The 20,558-nt window shown below is 52.8% G+C and overlaps 3 protein-coding genes across 3 annotated transcripts; 1 reads left to right on the top strand and 2 right to left on the bottom strand.

Moving 5' to 3' along the window:
- Nucleotides 1-2,241: 2,241 nt before the first annotated feature.
- On the top strand, nucleotides 2,242-3,204 carry LOC120699946 (monooxygenase 2-like). The gene has a single exon (XM_039984062.1). It carries the CDS (start codon nucleotides 2,760-2,762, stop codon nucleotides 3,090-3,092), a length of 333 nt encoding a protein of 110 aa, XP_039839996.1. The 5' UTR covers nucleotides 2,242-2,759; the 3' UTR covers nucleotides 3,093-3,204.
- LOC120699937 (transcription factor bHLH144-like) lies at nucleotides 3,113-4,661 on the bottom strand. Its single transcript, XM_039984053.1, has 2 exons — nucleotides 4,409-4,661; nucleotides 3,113-4,301 (listed from the first exon to the last, which is right to left on the bottom strand). Exon 2 carries the CDS (start codon nucleotides 4,178-4,180, stop codon nucleotides 3,374-3,376), a length of 807 nt encoding a protein of 268 aa, XP_039839987.1. The 5' UTR covers nucleotides 4,181-4,301; nucleotides 4,409-4,661; the 3' UTR covers nucleotides 3,113-3,373.
- Nucleotides 4,662-19,775: 15,114 nt separating this feature from the next.
- LOC120653921 lies at nucleotides 19,776-20,279 on the bottom strand. The gene has a single exon (XM_039931590.1). The coding sequence runs from the start codon at nucleotides 20,277-20,279 to the stop codon at nucleotides 19,776-19,778; it is 504 nt and encodes a 167-aa protein (XP_039787524.1).
- Nucleotides 20,280-20,558: the final 279 nt, after the last annotated feature.

Genomic DNA, 20,558 nt, shown 5'->3' on the forward strand with positions numbered 1-20,558 from the left:
GGCCGAACAGAAATTTGCCACGTCGACGCCACGTGTCCCTACCAGAAAGGCGCACGTGGCAGTGTGAAAAAATGACACGTTGACAAATAGGAAGACAACACGTGGCACAATAACAAAGCGGCACGTGGAAGCATACGGAGACACCACGCGTCCAAACTCGCCACCGACACATGTCACAACAAGATGGCGACACGTGGAAAATTACGGAAGCGGCATGTGTCACAAGCTTGGTGGCGACACGTAGTGAAACATAGTGGGGACACGTGGACATGTGTGGCGATGCCATGTGTCAGAACGGGGCGGCGACACGTGGCTACACTGTTTTGTGCCACGTGGGCAATTAACCAGAGGACACGTGTCACAAATCTAGACGGGAGAGGTGGCCGAACCCTCAAGTGAAAAGTGGACAAGCAGGAAAGCGACACATGGCCGAACCAGGAGGCTCCTGACAGGTGGACACGTGTCGTTCTGCTAGCCCGCCTCGTGTCTGTCTGTTGCCGAAATGGGCTGCCGGCACGGCACCTAACAGCGTTGACGGGACACGTGGATCCGGATGTCCGGTGACATTTTTGGGGCGCATCGCCAAAGCAAAAACGGTTAGGTGATGTAAGTTCCTTCGTCACAAAAAAAATCAGTTTCATGACGTTTTTCGCGGTCCGTCATTGTGGAACAAACTTGACGCGGCTTTCACGACGTTTCGAATTTCGTCATTAATTTGTCACCAAACTTTCTTTACGACGAATTTTGGTCCTTCAATGACGAATGTCATTTGTCACCGATGCATCATTTTCCCCTAGTGTGAGAAGACCAAAAAGCTGGCAAAAAGGGTGGACGGAACTCTCAGAAGCTTTCTGTGTGGCCACTTGCAGTCTTCCTCTAGCCGTCAGCGCCACGCATGCTCTCTGCAGACGAATTAACACCAAAAGAGTAGAGTCCATTCGTCCGGAGCCCAATGCAACCAAGTGTGTGAAGATGAGGGCAGTGCGTGGCAGCCGATCGATCGAGTGCTGCGTGCCGGAGTTCACTCGATGATGGAGGGGCACATCACATCTGGCGAGCGCCCTGACTCGCCCGATCCATCCTGAACTAGCCACGATATCCGGTTGGTCCGGTCCAATACATGGCCTGATGGCGATGGCGACACTGAAGTAGTCAACTGTCCAGTGCAAGTGAAAAGCCTTTGGGCCGCCGGGGGGGGGGGGGGGGGGGGGGGTCAAAGATTGTATGCGACAGTACTCAGAGCATGTAGAAAGGCTAGGTAGCTATGCAAAAGATGAAGCAGCTAATCATTGGCCAGTGACTTCGTTGAAAGGTCGTCGGCTAACCCGGCCCCTAAACCGTCGATAGATGCAGCTACCTAATTAAGTTTAATTTGCAGCCAGTCAAGGTTTATTAAGAAGGGAGCCGTGCAGTATGTATAGTCTAAGTTTTGAAGTATCACTAGAGACAACTTTAATTAGTTTAATTAACCATGCATCATCAAGCAAGTTGACATTGCTAAAGGAAGCAAGCATGGGGCTTAGGAGCTAGCTAGGTAAGTGCCGTGCCCAGCACCGGGCTCGAACACGGTGGTCGCAGCGATAATGGATAGACAAGTCGAATTGCAAGCACGGGAGGGAGTGTGCCACTGCCACCATCATGAGCAGCACAGATCGCAATCATGGAAGCTCACCATGCATGCACGCACGCACCAATGACCAATGGTCCATGGATGATGATATGTCGAGACAGATGAAGCGAAACGAGACAAAAGCAGCAGCAACTAACTGAAAAAGCAAAGCAACGAAACCTGACAAGGGGAGTGGGGCCCAGCCACCAGTAAACCCAACGTCCAGGCAGGGGCTTGTCTTGTTGCAGGCTTGTAGCAGAGGAATGGAAGCATGGCAGCGAAGACCAGCCGGCAAGCAAGCGCCCAAGCGTGCCTTCGATTCGATCCCTCTCCTGCCATGCCATGCCATGCTCGGTTGCCCACTTGATTTGATTCCGGCCACCACTTCATCATCATCATCATCTCTCTCCCCCCACTAGCTAGCAGTGAATCAATTCCCTATATGTTATTAGAAAATATAAGGATGTGCCATTAAAAATTATCACATCCTTTCTATACCATCGTTTATAATTTTTTATCTCATACATGTCATTGCCGTCAAAATGAGCTACATACATGTCATTGCCGTCAAAATGAGCTAACAGAACTGTTAAAGAGCATGATGAAAAAACAAAAATACCTCTCCTCCAAAATAGATGTACTGTCACCAGTTTTTTTTTCCCGAGTACTCTCTCACTCCCATCCCGACGCCAATGTCGTGAAGGAGCCCCCAACCGCCGAACTCTAGATCTAGCTGGGCGAATCTCGCCGGAGAGGAAGCAGCCGCGCGCCTCACTCACGCTGGGCGCTGGGCGCGAGCGCTGGGCAGCGGGCCGCGCGTGCCTCACGCGGGTGCTGGGCGCGAGCGCTGGCGCCGCATGCCCCTAGCGGGAGCTGCGTGCGCTCGCTGCCTCGCTGGGGCGGCGGACGCCGCCTGCCTCGCGCGGCGGTGCGGGCCCTGGGCGCTGCGTGCCCCTTGTGGGCGCTGCACGCGGGCGCCGGCCGCCGGGCCGCGTGCCTCGCGGGGGCTGGGCGTGGGCGCTCTGCGGCGAGCGGCCTTGCGCATTAGCCGGACGGCCACGACTTCGAGTCCACGACGACCAAAATTGCAGAACTAAATTGATGCGTCTTGTTCGTTCAGATAAAGGGCGTCGACGAGAGCGCGGCCAAGATGAAGCAGTTTGTGCTGGACAAGCTCCGAGGCTCGAAGGTGCCACAAGAGGCGCTGGTCACCGCGAGCATCAGCAAGGGCAACGTGTGCGTGGCCGGAGACGCGCTGCACCCGATGACGCCGGACCTTGGCCAGGGCGGCTGCTCGGCGCTGGAGGACGGCGTCGTCCTGGCCAGATGCCTCGGCGAGGCCCGTGCAGTCAAGGACGCCAAGGGTGGTAGCGCCAAGAGGGAGCGGATCGAGGCCGGCATGCGACAGTACGCCAAGATGCTAGGGGTATTTTTGTCTTTTCATCATGCCCTTTTTTTTAACAACTCCGTTAGCTCATTTTGACAGCCATAGCATGTAAGGGATGAGAAATTATAAATAATGACATAGAAGAAATGTAGTAATTTTTAATGACAAATAAGGGACGAGCTGTATTTTCTAATGGCATATAAAAAATTGACACGCTACCAGTACAGCCTCGTGTCCCTGCCCAGTTGCCCCATGCTGTCATCATGGACGGAGCCCGTGGCCAAAAGCAGAGCGCAAGAAAGGAGTTCGGCCAGATCATGGCTGCTGCATCTGCATGCCGCCGGCGCCATCGGTTGGAGCTGTTGGCGATGAGCTAGCTAGCTGCCCGAGCCGCGCACGCCGAGCTTTTTGGCCTCCACCTTGAGCGACTTGAGGTACCGGACGGCCCCGTCCAACACGGCCGGCGTGTCCATCTGGCTGCCGCCGGGGACCATCCCCCTGAGCGTCCGCATCATCTTGCTCATCCGCTCCTTCTTGCGCGGCTCGCCGCGGCGGCTGGACGAGCACGTGGAGTCCGGGGAGCTCCCGTCGTCCCGGGAGGCGCCCGGGGTGCGCCCCGTGCTCACCACGTCGTCGTCGTCCTCCGAGCTCAGTAGCGCGTCGATCTCCTCCGTGTCCTCCTTCTGCCGCAACGAGCAGCCGCCGCCGCCGCCGTCGTCCCTGCACGCGCCCTTCTTCCCGGCGCCGTCGCCCGCGCCGTAGCAGCTGCCGCTGTGGGCCGACGACGGACCCCCGAGCTTGTGCGCCAGGGAGGGGTGGAACATGACCCGGCTCTTGGTGCACGTCTGGTCGAAGATGACGTAGTTCCTGGGGCACGCCTCCGATGGCTGCAGCTCGAGCCCGTTGAGCGGCGCCGGGACGTCGTGCGCCCGCCGCCCGGCCGCGAGCGGGTCCTCGTAGGCCGGCGCCGGCGGGTAGCCGTTGGAGTAGTAGGACCCGCCGGCCGCGGGGCCGTACCCACTGGTGTCGTAGCCGTACCCGCCGGCGTCGTAGCCGTACCCGCCGGCCGCAGAGCCGTACGCTCCGGCACCGTAGCCGTAGCCGCCGCCCGCGGAGCTGTACGCGCCGGCGTCGTAGCCATACCCGCCGTACCCGTAGCCACCATAGCCGTGGGCTCCCTGCATTCACGCTCACGCCTTGGTGCCTGTTAACAACTGTATTGGAAGCGCCCCCTCTGTTTTCTCTTGTGAGAGCTTAGAAGCCGTCTGAAGGAGAGAGGCTTTTGTAATGGGTGGCCAATCTGCCCTGCACATCACCACCAAACGAAAAAGGATCGCATCAGAAGGAAGTACAGAGAATAAAGAGTACAAGTCATTGGAAACAGAGGCGAGACAATGTGCAACAGAACTAACCTGCAATAGCCAGCGCCTAACGGTTTTTGCGAGGGTGCAAGTGCAAACAGGGGATCGGAGGGCACAAGCAAGGACGAGAGGCCGAAAGTAACTGCAACTGCCCGCAGCTGCTGATGCTGCAATGCTTAAAGGCCCCAACCCAATCGCACTCGCACGCAATGGATGACAGGAGTACGTAGCAGCAGTGCCGGAAGAGCGAGAGGGGAGGCTCGAGAGCTGAGCTGCCTGCCGGAGTGCCGGGCTTGGGTTGGGAGAATGGGACTATCTATATATATACCCACCCCAGACCCAGAGCAGACGTCGCATGCCAGGACAGGAGGCCGACACGCGGGCAGCTGCCGCATGATTGCGTCAAAAACGCAGGGGGAAAAAGCGCGAGAAGAATCCAAGATCGCTCCCCATTCTAACGAGCGTCTGTCTCTTGGGGAGAGGGGGTGGGGGGGGGAGGAGAAGATCTCGGAAAGTCTGTCACGACCTCCGAAACCATCTCAAGCTGATTTCCAATTCAACTTTCTCGATAAGCCCGGATGTGGCTTATCTGGGGACACGACAGGTCAGATTTACTGGGGCATTCGATGGTCACCTCAAGCTCGGATCATGGCGCGGGCCCCGCGCTCCTCCTGGTGCGCCTCTCTCCATGCGGCGTGCTCACCATCGCACCAATCGCCGTTGCACCCGGAACACGGAGCAGGGCGCTGCCGGCCTAGGCTCCCCCCGCTCGCATGATGGCACTTGACGGCGATGATGCCATGGCTTCCACGGCGGGCCGACAGGGCACGCCGACGTGGTGGAGTGTGCGCCCTGGCCGCGGGCCACGGCCACGGGGAGGGCGCGCGCCGCTGCCAAGGCCCAGCTGCCATGATGCCCCCGGCGCCTGGCCGCGCCCCTGCACGGCGACACCATCAGCGCCTCCGGTGCTCCGCCCATGATTCTATCGTCGCACGGGCTCGGATTAGCCTCGCCCCGTCGACCAATCGGGCGGCCTCGACCAAATGACTGCTTACGCCACCGCCATGCGTAGTAATCCAGCCTTGCGCCCTGGTATTTCACAGCGTGTTTGTGTCGTGCTCTTGTTGGCCGCAGCAATTAAACAAAAGAGAACTAGCGGAGCCTTGGGCTTGCGTTCGTGGTAAGCTCGATGCCTCAGCTTGATGAGAAAATTGGAATTTTGCCATTATCAAAAGTGGGCTTCGCCTGTTTGCCATCTCGTAAATGGGATTTGCTGGACAGTCATTATTAAATGGTGCCAACACGCTAGAATGACATTTGAGAAAATTTGAACTCAAATTTTATTGTTTTTCGACCAGACTATATTTTGTTTCCCATTTTGCCCCTGGCTTGGAGCCTTATCCACATGCCATCTCTCTCCCCCTCTCTCTCCCCATTGCTGTTGGATTGTTTATCCGGCAAATCCACCAGGAGTATGTAACACCCGGTTTATAAAAGGACATAAACCGAGCAATCATATACGTGCCAGGATCAAGTCACACGTATATACAACAGAATGAATAGTATATCACAGCACATATCACGTAAAAAGATATAATAAAGCGAGTACAAAAGTTATTTATTACATTAATGACAAAAATGTCTGATACAGCGGAAGCGAAGTACATATACGAAGTCTCTCGGAAGCTGGGCGCCACAGTGACGTCGACTGGGAGACGAACGCCTAGAAGTCCTCGTAGTCCTGGTAGCGCTGAGCGAACTCCCTCGCGTCGGCAGGAACTGAGCAGCAGTAGAGTATCCCCAAGAGGAAAAAGAGTAGAGTAGGCAAGGGTGAGTACACAACTTGTACTCAACAAGTATAACACAAACTATAAGGCTCTAAGGTTGGCTGACTGACTGCATTAGCTTTTAATCTTGGCAAAATTTTATTAAAGCTAACTACAAGTGGATGAATTACCATAAACCCAGTTACATAGTAATTAATCAAAATTAATCATGATACTACTGAGAACCAAACCGAACCACCAAGGCAACCCCGAGAGGCACCCCCCTCGTCGGAAGGAGATAACCCCACTAATCAAAAGGAGGATCTGGGCCGTTCATGACCGTGAGCACGGCTAGTATACCAGTTTTACACTCTGCAGAGGTTGCACATCTTTACCCACAAGTCGTGAGCTACGCTAGTTGTTCATCACACTTCCTTAGTTGAGATGACTAGCGACTCACTACGAGGCCTTTACAAAGAATCTCGTTGGTAAGGAGTAACCGCGAGGGTTGGATCAGCGACTATGGAGCAGGTCTAGTGGGCGTCATCGACGAGGCAACTCACTACGAGGGACATAGAAGCTTACCACCCTTGCCCCGTCGGTAAGTTACTCCAAACCAAATAGACCTAATTATTACGCCAAGACCGTCTCATTCCAGTCTTGTGGTAGCGCTGTTGTCCCAGGTTGTCGCTCTATGAACCGGTCCTTATGGAGAGTGGCCAACCAGGCAGTAAGCACCGTGCTGGCCCCCTAAACCATGTTTCTAACAAAACCAATTTTTAACGAGACGTGAACCACTCAAGCCACACAGAGGGTCACTCTCAGAATTAAGTTGCATATACCATTAATCAAATTAATTAAAAAAGACCATTATGTGTTATAGCGCGGCACCTAGCACAACTAACCAAAATGCAACCCAGGGGATATATAAAAAGGGAATAAAGTGGCTAGGAAATCATTATAGGCATACAGTATTAAAATGCAGTATGAAAATGTATTTAAAGTGATAGGTTGTTCATGTTATACTTGCCTTCCTCAAAAGTTCTCCTGCTGCTCAAACTGCTCTGAAGATGGCTCTTGGCACTGGTACTGATGCTTCTCCGGTAGCTCAACGTCTACTCACGATCGCAACGCCAAAACAAGTCCACAATCATATACATACATGCAAACAAGAGAAAACACTAAGAAACAGTACAACAGTACAATAAAACAGCACACTAAACTAGTCTAAAACTATTCTACGCGTTACAATGATTGCGTGGATATAAAGAACGCCTAAAACGGAGCTAAAACGCATAATCTAGGCTAAAAACAAGTTCTAGGGGCTTATCTGCGAGAAAAACTAAGTTCCAGGGGGTTTTCTGCAAAAACTGAGGACTAAAACATAATTAAACCTTAGTTTCAGGGGCTAACCTGCAAAAACGACGGCTCTGGACGGCGGGTTCTATTTCTAAAGAGCTCAGGGGGCTAAGTGTTAAAAACAGGCCTAAACTGTAATTATTTTTGAACATGATAGGACCGCGGGTTGAATCTAAGAAAACCGAGGGGCTCTTTAACAAAAAGGCCAGTGAACCGTTATCTTCACATGTGGATCGTCAGATCTTGATCTAATGGCTCGAGGTGGCTTGGTTCTAGATCTAATCTAGACCGTCGGTCCTAGATCGAGTGGCTGGGGCGCTTTGCGGGCGGCGGCGGCGGCGGAATGCCGCCGGAGCTCTGCTCCGCGGCGGTGCAGCGCCGGCGTTGGCCAAATCGGCGCCCCAGTGGCCCGTTTGCGCTGCGATTTGGCCGTGAGGCACGAGAGCGGCATGCGTAATCCACTGGAGTGGATGGCGTGGTGCTAGGGGGTGGAGCAGAGTGCACATCGTGGAGGCGGCTTGGCATGGCGGCACGTCGCCAACAGGAGCGTGTTCGTGCCGCGAAGGTGGCCTACGGGTTAAACCGTCTAACGCAACAGAGAGGGGAGGTGGGGATGTGGCTCACCGAGGCTCGAATCGAGCATGGGGGTCGTGCAGGGGGTCCGGCGGCGAAGACCGGCGGCGAGGTCGATGCGGAGCTCGCGGAGGAGTCGATGCAGGGCGTCTCCGGGTTCCTTGACGGCACAGATCGACCCAAGGCGGTCCTGCGGAGGTCCCACGGGGATTAGGGAGGCTCGGGGGTCGCCGGCGGTAAGAAATCGCGGCAGTGGAGCCATTTACCAGCGATGCGTCCCTGGCGAAATTCCCGGTGCAGGCGTGACTCGGTCCGGGGCCAAGGAGCTCGAAGATGCTCAAGGGGTCGAGGCGGAGCCGGTGCGCTCCTTGGACGGAGCTCAGGTGCGGCGGGGCGGCGGGAACCCGGCGGCTCAGAGGCTCTGCATGGAGGAGCAAGATGTGGCGCGGCGTATTAGGGTTTGGGGCGGCGATGTGGGGTGAAGATAGGGGAAAAGGGGGTCGTAGGAGGGGTGTTTAAAGGGGTGGCCACTGATCCTGGGCGTCCGTGCCGTGGAGGGTGCGGGCGTGATCCCCGGCGAGAAGCTCGGGTTCTGTTGGCACACCGGAGAAGGGAAGGAGGAAGGAGATGGCGCCGACAGGCGGGCCCGGACGGTCAGTGGCGGGGCGAGCGACGCGGAGCGGGGAGGTGCGCCGGGCTGTGCGCGGGGAGCTGGAAGCGCTGGCGAGAGTGTGGGCCGAAGGGAGAGGAGCGGCGCCTACTGGGCCGGCTCTGGTGCTGGGCCCGCGCAGTGGAGGCTGTTGTGCTGCGGCTTTGGGCCCAGCAGGTGAGGAGGTAGGCAGCGGGAAGGGAAATAGGAGGAAGTCGGACCGGGCCTGGTGTGGAGGAGTTGGGCCAAACTGGGTTTGGGTTCTGGGCCGGCCGAAGAGAAGAGAAGGAGGCCGGGTTGGGCCGCTAGAGGAAAAAGGAAACTGGGCTCTGCTGGGCTGCTGGGTTGGATTCACTTCTTCTTTTTCTTCCTCTATTTCCTATTTCTATTTCTAACTCAAACTCAAGCCAAATGAATTCAAATTTGAATTTGAATTCACTCTAGCACTCAAACAACTAAAGCAATGCTCCAGCATGATGCAACAACGAAATTTAACCTAAGATAAAATTTTAATGATTTAAGGAACAAAAATTGGATTAAATGCAAGACTAGCACAAAAATCCTTAGAAATTTGAATAAAGCCAATTAAATTTATTATAAAATGCTGAAAATTAAATTAGGGTGTTACAAATCCTACCCCCTTACAGGAATCTCGTCCCGAGATTCTGGGCTGGCTAGCAAAGAGATTAGGATATGTCTTCATCAACTCCTCTTCCTTCTTCTAGCAAGTCTTCCGGAAAGACATCCGGGAATTCAGACACCACGCGAATACCATCCGTGGGTCTAGCTTCCATCTGATGAGGAAAACCAGAAGGCTCTGTAGCACTGACTGTCACCTCTTGGCCATCAGATGCTGTCAAGTGAACTACCCGATGAGCACAATCAATTTTGACTCCCCACTTGGCAAGAGTATCCATTCCCAGAATCACATCGATACCCTTGGTGTCTAGCACCCTCAGAGCAGTACTGAACGTTGCCCCCCTTTATGGCTATACTGACTCGAGGGCTAACAATATGGGATCTCAACTCCCCTCCCGGTGAAGAGACTAGCAGATACTTCTTTAATGGGGTGGTAAAGAAACTATGCTGCTCAACATATGACTTGGTGATGAATGAGTGAGTAGCACCAGTATCGAAAAGCACTGTAGCTGGATGGGAGTTGACTAGGAACGTACCAATAACCACGTTAGGAGCCTCGACCGCTGACTCGGCCGTCACGTGGTTCACTCTGCCCTGAAGCGGCGCCCTGGGCTGAGCTGGGCGCCCCTGCTGTCCCGCCTGCCGTGGAGCCGGTGAAAGGCGCTTTTGTGGACAACCTTTGGCATAATGACCTTTTTGTCCGCACTTGTAGCACTTGCGGTGGTGGTGAATGGCGCTACTTGGTTGACTTCCCTGTGAACTTAACATCGCATCTTGCATTATTTCTACTGCCTGCCCTTTGGACTCCTTGTGACTGCGTGGCTGAATCACCTTCATAGTGATAGTCAACCCATCAACATAATCATGGAGAGCTTGATTCTCGACATGTGTATCTCTAGAGCACTTAGGATCCTTTCTCTTCTAGATGGTCTGTAGCTCATCGACCGATGGGGAGTCAAGGAAAAGGGAATCATCTGCTAGCTGCTCTTGATAAGACCTCTTTCTCTTTATACTGGAGAACAACCTCTGATTCCTTCTAGTTGTGGCTTCATCTTCAGTCACACGAGCTTGACGACAAGGAACGCCACAGAATTGGCAACACGAGCAAGTTTTCTCACCATCACCCATTGCACTGTCTCCAAGGTCTTTTTGTTCTGCCGACATCTGAGCTGGGATAAAAGGAAATAAAGATTGGTAAGGTCAAGGAAGAGAGAAAAACTCCATTATTTAAGGTTCTATCCTATTTAGGCAACACTGCACAGGCATTACTGCTGATAACTCTAGATAGGTGTTACATAAATCCGGGAAAAAGGAACTGGAGCATAACTCTTCTGTTTCGTCTGAGAGATTCTCAACTTCTCTTGTACTATTTGTAGGCTGGGGTGTCACATCCCTACCCCCTTACAGAAACCGACGTTCTCGTCGGTGAATCTCTGGATATCACCTTCTCTTCGCGCTATCCTTCTTCTCAACATGACAGAAACCCAAGGCAGGATAAAGTAGAGAGGATAGAGTGGATGGCTTTACCCCCAACGATCTAACTCATTTTATTAATTAATTAACTTTAAGTTAAAACTGATTTTCATTAAACAAAATTTAACCACTAAACTATGCAATCAACCAAAAAAAAATCCAAATCAAACATGTAGCATAATAACAAGCATACAAATTTCACAACTTAGCCGAGTTTAACACACGACTCGACTAACACAATGCGTCGCAGAACGTACTATCGTATTCTTATAAAAGGGTCACCTAGCTTATACTCATGGGGGTCAATTGACTGATTCAGGCCAAAATCTACGTAAACTATTCTTTAGAGAGAGAAATCAAGGCAAGACGGGTAAAAGTCATAGAATTCAAGGGGTATAATAGTAAAATAGTTTCAGCAGACAAGGATTGGAGAGAAGAAGTCCTAAAACTCGACCAGTCCTATCTAGGCTTTCGTCCTACAGTCGATACGGCTCTGATACCACTCTGTAACACCCGGTTTATAAAAGGACATAAACCGAGCAATCATATACGTGCCAGGATCAAGTCACACGTATATACAACAGAATGGACAGTATATCACAGCACATATCACGTAAAAAGCTATAATAAAGCGAGTACGAAAGTTATTTATTACATTAATGACAAAAATGTCTGATACAGCGGAAGCGAAGTACATATACGAAGTCTCTCGGAAGCTGGGCGCCACAGGGACGTTGACTGGGAGACGAACGCCTAGAAGTCCTCGTAGTCCTGGTAGCGCTGAGCGAACTCCCTCGCGTCGGCAGGAACTGAGCAGCAGTAGAGTATCCCCAAGAGGAAAAAGAGTAGAGTAGGCAAGGGTGAGTACACAACTTGTACTCAACAAGTATAACACAAACTATGAGGCTCTAAGGTTGGCTGACTGACTGCATTAGCTTTTAATCTTGGCAAAATTTTATTAAAGCTATTTACTATAAGTGGATGAATTACCATAAACCCAGTTACATAGTAATTAATCAAAATTAATCATGATACTACTGAGAACCAAACCGAACCACCAAGGCAACCCTGAGAGGCACCCCCCTCGTCGGAAGGAGATAACCCCACTAATCAAAAGGAGGATCTAGGCCGCTCATGACCGTGAGCACGGCTAGTATACCATTTTTACACTCTGCAGAGGTTGCACATCTTTACCCACAAGTCGTGAGCTACGCTAGTTGTTCATCACACTTCCTTAGTTGAGATGACTAGCGACTCACTACGAGGTCTTTACAAAGAATCTCGTTGGTAAGGAGTAACCGCGAGGGTTGGATCGGCGACTATGGAGCAGGTCTAGTGGGCGTCATCGACGAGGCCACTCAGTACGAGGGACATAGAAGCTTACCACCCTTGCCCCGTCGGTAAGTTACTCCAAACCAAAAAGACCTAATTATTACGCCAAGACCGTCCCATTCCAATCTTGTGGTAGCGCTGTTGTCCCAGGTTGTCGCTCTATGAACCGGTCCTTATGGAGAGTGGCCAACCAGGCAGTAAGCACCGTGCTAGCCCCCTAAACCATGTTTCTAACAAAACCAATTTTTAACGAGACGTGAACCACTCAAGCCACACAGAGGGTCACTCTCAGAATTAAGTTGCATATACCATTAATCAAATTAATTAAAAAGGACCATTATGTGTTATAGCACGGCACCTAGCACAACTAACCAAAATGCAACTTGAGGGATACATATAAAGGGAATAAAGTGGCTAGGAAATCCTTATAGGCATACAATATTAAAATGCAGTATGAAAATGTATTTAAAGTGATAGGTTGTTCATGTTATACTTGCCTTCCTCAAAAGTTCTCCTGCTGCTCAAACTCCTCTGAAGATGGCTCTTGGCACTGGTACTGATGCTTCTCCGGTAGCTCAACGTCTACTCCCGATCGCAATGCCAAAACAAGTCCACAATCATATACATACATGCAAACAAGAGAAAACACTTAGAAACAGTACAACAGTACAATAAAACAACACACTAAACTAGTCTAAAACTATTCTACGCGTTACAATGATCGCGTGGATATAAAGAACGCCTAAAACGGAGCTAAAACGCATAATCTAGGCTAAAAACAAGTTCTAGGGGCTTATCTGCGAGAAAAACTAAGTTCTAGGGGGTTTTCTGCAAAAACCGAGGACTAAAACATAATTAAACCTTAGTTTCAGGGGCTAACCTGCAAAAACGACAGTTCTGGATGGTGGGTTCTATTTCTAAAGAGCTCAGGGGGCTAAGTGTTAAAAACAGGCCTAAACTGTAATTATTTTTGAACATGATAGGACCGCGGGTTGAATCTAAGAAAACCGAGGGGCTCTTTAACAAAAAGGCCAGCGAACCGGTATCTTCGCATGTGGATCGTCAGATCTTGATCTAATGGCTCGAGGCGGCTTGGTTCTAGATCTAATCTAGACCGTCGGCCCTAGATCGAGTGGCTGGGGCGCTTTGCGGGCGGCGGCGGCAGCGGAACGCCGCCGGAGCTCTGCTCCGCGGCGGAGCAGCACCGGCGTTGGCCAAATCGGCGCCCCATTGGTCCGTTTGCGTTGTGATTTGGCCGTGGGGCACGAAAGCGGCTTGCGTAATCCATTGGAGTGGATGGCGCGGTGCTAGGGGTTGGAGCAGAGTGCACAGCGTGGAGGCGGCTCGGCATGGCGGCACGTCGCCGGCGGGAGCGTGTTTGTGCCGCGAAGGTGGCCTACGGGCTAAACCGTCTAACGCAACAGAGAGGGGAGGTGGGGATGTGGCTCACCGAGGCTCGAATCGAGCGTGGGGGTCGTGCAGGGGGTCCGGCGGCGAAGACCGGCGGCGAGGTCGATGCGGAGCTCGCGTAGGAGTCGATGCAGGGCGTCTCCGGGTTCCTGGACGGCACAGATCGACCCAAGGCGGTCCTGCGGAGGTCCCACGGGGATTAGGGAGGCTCGGGGGTCGCCGGCGGTAAGAAATCGTGGCGGCGGAGCCGCTTACCGGCTATGCGTCCCTGGCAAAATTCCCGGTGCAGGCGTGACTCGGTCCGGGGCCAAGGAGCTCGAAGATGCTCCAGGGGTCGAGGCAGAGCCAGTGCGCTCCTTGGACGGAGCTCAGGTGCGGCGGGGCGGCGGGAACCCGGTGGCTCAGAGGCTCTGCGTGGAGGAGCAAGATGTGGCGCGGCGTATTAGGGTTTGGGCCTGCGATGTGGGGTGAAGATATGGGAAAAGGGGGTCGTAGGGGGGGTGTTTAAAGGGGTGGCCGCTGATCCTGGTCGTCCGTACCGTGGAGGGTGCGGGCGTGATCCCCGGCGAGAAGCTTGGGTTCTGTTGGCGCACCGGAGAAGGGAAGGAGGAAGGAGATGGCGCCGACAGGCGGGCCCGGACGGTCAGTGGCGGGGCGAGCGACGCGGAGCGGGGAGGTGCGCCGGGCTGTGCGCGGGAAGCTGGAAGCGCTGGCGAGAGTGTGGGCCGAAGGGAGAGGAGCGGCGCCTGCTGGGCCGGCTCTGGTGCTGGGCCCGCGCAGTGGAGGGCTGCTGTGCTGCGGCTCTGGGCCGAGCGGGGGAGGAGGTAGGCCGCGGGAAGGGAAAGAGGAGGAAGTCGGACCGGGCCTGGTGTGGAGGAGTTGGGCCAAACTGGGTTTGGGTTCTGGGCCAGCCGAAGAGAAGAGAAGGAGGCCGGGTTGGGCCGCTAGAGGAAAAAGGAAACTGGGCTCTGTTGGGCTGGATTCACTTCTTCTTTTTCTTCCTCTATTTCCTATTTCTATTTGTAACTCAAACTCAAGCCAAATGAATTCAAATTTGAATTTGAATTCACTCTAGCACTCAAACAACTAAAGCAATGCTCCAGCATGATGCAACAACGAAATTTAACCTAAGATAAAATTTTAATGATTTAAGGAACAAAAATTGGATTAAATGCAAGACTAGCACAAGAATCCTTAGAAATTTGAATAAAGCCAATTAAATTTATTATGAAATGCTGAAAATTAAATTAGGGTGTTACAGGGTACGTCCGGCGGTAGATTTGTAGGTGAAGGGGAAATTTCGGAGCCAAGAGTCGGATGGTTACGTGAAGATGCAAGGGTTTGACAGGTTCGGGCCGCTCGGAGGCGTAATACCCTACGTCATGTGTTCTCTGTATTAGGGTTGCGTGGAGTTGCGAGTGAAAGTGATCGGCTGCTCTAGCCTAAGAGGGGGAGGGGGTGAATTAGGCAAGATAAAAACCTTAACCTATGGCTCCAACTAGTTTGCACAAAACTTAAGCTAAAACAAGCTATCTAGATGTGCAACTATGGTTCATCTTAGTGTGAAACCCTCATCCCAAATGAGTTTAGCAACCTATAGCCAATCCTATCAAGATACTACTCTATAAAAGTAAAGGCACAAAGATTGCAATATGAAATGCGAAAGCTTAAAGGAGGGATGAGAGGAAGCAAACTCTAGACGCGAGGATTTGTCCCGTGGTTCAGATTGCCACCAAGGCGCCCCAACATCCACGTTGTTGAAGCACTCACGAAGAGTATCGCTTCCCGGCTATCAAGTCTCTTCCGTGAACACAATCACGATCACCTTGATCCCGATTTCCACTAAGGGAGATTGCCCACGAAAGAGGGGTCTCCGTCCCACGCACAATGTTGTTAACATCGCTTCACACCAAGCCGGAGGGTCGTTGATGTGCCGGTGAGCCACAAATGCTCCAAGGAGGCCGGCGCACCGAAACACAAGTTTGGTTCACTCTAGAACCAGCCACAAGGATCTCAACCTTGCTTGTCCACTCACTAAAGAGCTAACCTAGCACTAACACTTACAAAGCTTGTGCTAAGAACTAAGGATTTGATTTCTTTGCTCTTGGATGGCTTGGTGGTGTTCTTGGATGTGTGTGTGATGTCTTGGGACTCCAGCAAGCTTCAAATGGTCGGGAGAACATATATATATATATATATAGGCCTCCAACTTGAACTAGCCGTTTAGAGCCGTTGGCCAGTTTTCTGCGTAGGCATTGGAACTTCCGGTGCTGAGGGCATCGGTTCTTCCGGTCACTCTGCGCTCTGAAGTAGCCGTTGGCTTCTCTGACACAGCTGCAGCAACTTTTGGGACCATCAGTTAAACCGATGCTAGGGCGTCAGTTAAACCGGTGACACTTGATCTTCTCGTAGCTGTTGCACTTGATCCTGCTCTGCTGACGTCATTGCACCGATGCTTGCTCCGATGGGGCATCGGTTCTTCCGGTGCTGAAGGCTTGGCATATGGGCACTTGACATCATCTCTGTACAATAGTACATCTATTGCACCGATGCCTGCTCCTGACCCGTCGGTTAAACCGGTGCTACTGAGTTTTCCTCACTTGGCTTAGTATGCACGACCAAATGCACCGATGCACGGGCGTTGGTGTATCCGGCAACCATCGGATACACCGATGGTGTGGCGTCGGTTCAACCGGTGCAGCTGAATCTGTGTCTTTTCGTCCAATTCGTCGCAGCTGAATCTCTGGATTTCCACTATACTTTGGCACCTCTGCGACTGATTGGACTTGTCATCTTGATGGTGGATTGGACTTGGCGTCTCGACGATAGATTGGATATTGCGTCTCGATGATGAATATGACGTGTTAACTCATATGCATGGGACCTAATAACTCCTAGAAGTGTGGTCTCACAAAATCATTAGTCCCATTAATTATGTTATCACTCAATCACCAAAATCACAAACAATGACCTAAATGGGGCCATGTTCCTTACAATCTCCCCATTTTTGGTGATTGATGACAACACAATCAAAGCAAGCATAAATTTGCAAAAATTAACAAATTTAACCACTTACACTTGCTTGGATGCTTACCACCATCCAATGTCGGCTTGGGCCTCCCCCTAAACCCATGATCTCCCCATTTGTTCCTCCACCTATCTTGCTAATTCTCCCTTATGAGTTGACTTGATTCACTTGGCATTTCTCCCCCTTTAGAATATACTTCTCCTCCTTGGGAACATGCCTTGCTTTGATCCACATCTCTCCCACTTTGGAATCAAATCACCTAAAAGGTCTTGCAAAACAAGATAGCTCAAAGGAAGGTTGTTAGCCTAAGGAGTTAGTTCCATGACTCATGATCCAATTGTATGATATCAATAAAGATACCAATTTGAAAAATTACTAAGGTGGATCACAAAATCACAAAACTAGAATGACATGAGCTAAACTTTCCATAAGTGTGTGCACAAAAGTGATAATGTGAAAATCAAGTGCACAACTAGATGTTTTAGCAAGAAAGCTTAGATCATATCAAGCTCGGAGGTAGCTCTAAAATAACAAGAACTTGACAATGATACCAATTGAATGAGTTTGGAACCTTGCATACCTCCGGGGGACACTACTAGATGTTTTTTTGTTCCGAGTTGTTCTGTTTTAGCCTTAGAGTCGTTTCTACCCTGCTTCTTCGTATGCAGGGCACCCGTTGGGTTGTAACCAACTCGGAATACCTTTGTGAATGCAAGAGAAAGGTCTGGAGTTCTGGTCTCCCGCTCCCCTGCCAGATGGGGATGTGGGGAAGGACGCCGCCGCCCCGGCTGATCTGAAGAAGCCGGAGGCGGTGGATTTGGAGGTGTCATCTGACTCGTCCATTGGGGACGGGTCGGATGTTGAAGTTGTAGGTGCCAGTGCCCCTTCGGCTGCGCCGAGGCGGAGGAGATGTGGCATCAAGAAGATCTCGGCCTCCAAGGCTAGCTTGAGGAGTGCCCTACCCAAGGGGGGCTCCGCCGCCGCCTCTAGGTCGGGGAGTGAAGAGCTGGGGGCGGAGGACACCCCCGAATTGTCAGGTGAAGGCGCCGGCGCTGACGCCGGGCGCGGTGAAGGGGAAGCAGCAGCCGGGCTGGTGCACCTTGGAGGGATTGGATCTCCTCCGCTCGTGCCCCGACCGCAGCCACCTGCTGCGCCGCTGAGACTGTCTTTCACCGCTCACCGGAGCGCAAGGTAAGTGAAGTTTTCATGAACAATCCCTTGTCATTTTGGATCACGATTTGTGTCTTGATGATGCACAATTGTTGGCTTCGCAGGAAGAGGAAGGCGGATGAGTCCGCTGATGAGACCCGCCGGGCCAAGGCGGCTAGCTCCTATCCATCGGTGGAGAGCCCGCCACAGTCCCGTGCTCGCCAGGAGGCGACGCCGGGCGAGGCGGAGGCGGAGGACACCGGGTGATCCATGGCCCGGAAGGCCGCCCCGGTGGAGGTAGTGGCGGTGCCATCTACAGCGCCGTCGTCTCTGCCGCAGGAGACCCCGAGCCGGGAATTGTTCCCCGCTCATTAGGGCCCTGTTCTGCCCGGGGTCCTGGTGGCAGAGGAGCAGGAGGCCGAGGGTGATGAGTCGGCCAGGTTGGCGGAGGAGCTCCAGGCCGCTGCGCGCCATTCGGCGGAATCGGCCGAGGTAGGCTGACATCCCTTGCCTGTGTAGTTGTTCGTGTCGTACTGAATTTTGAGATGATTGCCCTGTTCTTGTTAGGCACTGGCCGGCCTGAGCCAACGGGCCGGCGAGAGGATGCGGGGGGCACCAGCCGCGGACGGCCGACTCGAGCAGCTCGAATCCCGACTGGCCGAGTTGGAGGTGCAAAACCGCCTGCTGGAGAAGCAGCAGGCGGAGACAGAGAAGGCCCTCGCGGGCGAGAAACGGAGTAAGAGGCGTACCACGCTTTGTGCTGACTCATTTGTGTTCAAGCTGATCGATACCCTTTAAGGGTTGGAGAAGGAGGTCCGCACCCTGAAGCGCAACCTGACGGCCTGTGAGAAGGCCAACACCGAGCTGCAAATGGATCGGGAGGCCGCGGAGGCCAGGCAGGATGCCATGGAGGGCAAGCTCCGCCTGGAATGCCAGGCACACGAAGGTATGGTTCTGGAACCACTCTATTTCTTTTCAGAACGAACTCGCTTGGAGTTGAGATGAGACCGTGCTGACAGGTGCGGAGGCTCGGCTTGCGGCGGCGGTCGCGGCCCTGGGGCAGCTTACTAGCAAGGTGAGCACCATCCTTGCCGCCTTTGAGCTGGAGGGCACGGCTACGGAAGAAGAGCTGGACGCACGGCTAGAGGTGGCGCGCGGGCGGATCGGCGTCTTCGCCAGGGGGGTCGCCGAGGACGCGGCCCAGTACACCCTGGGACTCGTGAAGTCCCACTTCCCAGAGGCCCACTTGGAGCCGGTTGGTGATGGGATGGCGCCGGAGACCTCGGACCTCACCTGGGCCGACTACATCGCTGATGCCTGGCCAATCGCGGAGCGCGTGGCGGCCGACCTGAACCTGTAATCGTAGGATCTGAAGAAAAATGGTCAGCAGGTGGTCAAAAGAAACAATATTTATTTTGTATGTAAATAAATTTGTATGTTTTTGTGTTGGATTCCGTAATCCGAGTTGCTGCTGAGTTGGCCGAGTAGTTAGGAACTGACGACCCTGCGAAGTGCCTTTACTTGCCGGGTTGAGAGCTGATCATCAAGCGCGCGGGCGGTAGAAGGTGACGCAGGGTGGTTGCAGGACTAACAGGGTTGTGCTCGCAACGACTAGTTACATTGGGGGTGCCTGTGCTGGGCAGACTTGGACGAGTCGGACTGGCCGAACCCAACCCCTGAGTGTAAGAGACGAGTCGGGCTGACCGACACACATCCCCCGAGCGTACTGGACGGGACGGGGGGCAACAAATACGAATAATTGAAGACTTTGAACTTTATTAATAACTAATGAGTAGGGTACATATCTTTTTTTTTCTATGGATAGAAGCGACGAAGGTGTTTGTTATTCCATGGATTGCCCAAGTCCGTTCCGTCCTCGCGCTGCAGTCTGTAGGTTCCTGGGACGACTATGCTGCTCACGATGAAGGGTCCTTCCCATGGGGGAGTTAGCTTGCGTCCGGGGGTTTGGACCCGTCGGAGTACCAGGACACCAACATTGAAGTCGCGCTGCTGGACGTTTTTGTCATGATAACGGCGTAACTACTGCTCGTACCGGGCGTGCTGGAGGGCTGCCATCAGACGGTGATCCTCGGCCGAGTCGAGGTCTATTCGCTGAGTTGTTTCGGCCTCGCCTTCGTCATAGTTCTGGGTGTGTGGAGCACAAAAGGCAATATCCGTCGAGAGGATAGCCTCAGAACCATAAACCATGAAGAAGGGAGAGTAGCCGGTGGACCGGCTTCTCTGCGTGCGCAGCCCCCATACTACTCTAGGTATTTCCAGGATCCACTTGGAGCTATACTTTTCGATCTGGTCGAAAATCCTGGCTTTGAGCCCCTGAAGGATCAAGCCATTAGTGCGTTCCACCTGGCTGTTACACCTAGGGTGAGCTACGGAGGTGTAGTACACATCGATGCAGGTTTCCTGGCAGAAGTCCCAGAATTCGGATTCGGTGAAGGAGGTGCCCAGGTCTGTGATGATCCGGTTAGGCACTCCAAACCTGTGCGTTATCTCCTGGATGAACTCGGTTGCCTTGGCTGCTATCATGGCAGAGACCGGCTTCACCTCAATCCACTTGATGAACTTGTCGATGGCGATGTTGGTATTTTGTAATGTCACGAATAAAATCCGTAAGCGCAAGGATACCGCTGTAGTTTTCACCCAAGAGTATTCCAGGGTATCGTATCCACTGAGGAACGTGAGTACGCTATCTACAAGTTTAGGTTCATCCAAGGACACACACGCTGGTGTGGAAAAGACAGAAGAGAGAACTTTCTATATCTAGAATCTATGCCTAGAAGAAGAGATCACGTCGCCGTTATACTT

The sequence above is a fragment of the Panicum virgatum genome, chromosome 1K (genome assembly GCF_016808335.1).
Source record: "Panicum virgatum strain AP13 chromosome 1K, P.virgatum_v5, whole genome shotgun sequence".
Classification (NCBI taxonomy): Eukaryota; Viridiplantae; Streptophyta; class Magnoliopsida; order Poales; family Poaceae; genus Panicum; species Panicum virgatum.

Excerpts from the sequence above, each read along its gene's own strand:
- LOC120699937 (XM_039984053.1), bottom strand. The coding sequence starts at position 4,180 with ATGCAGGGAGCCCACGGCTATGGTGGCTACGGGTACGGCGGGTATGGC.
- LOC120699946 (XM_039984062.1), top strand. The coding sequence starts at position 2,760 with ATGAAGCAGTTTGTGCTGGACAAGCTCCGAGGCTCGAAGGTGCCACAA.
- LOC120653921 (XM_039931590.1), bottom strand. The coding sequence starts at position 20,279 with ATGATAGCAGCCAAGGCAACCGAGTTCATCCAGGAGATAACGCACAGG.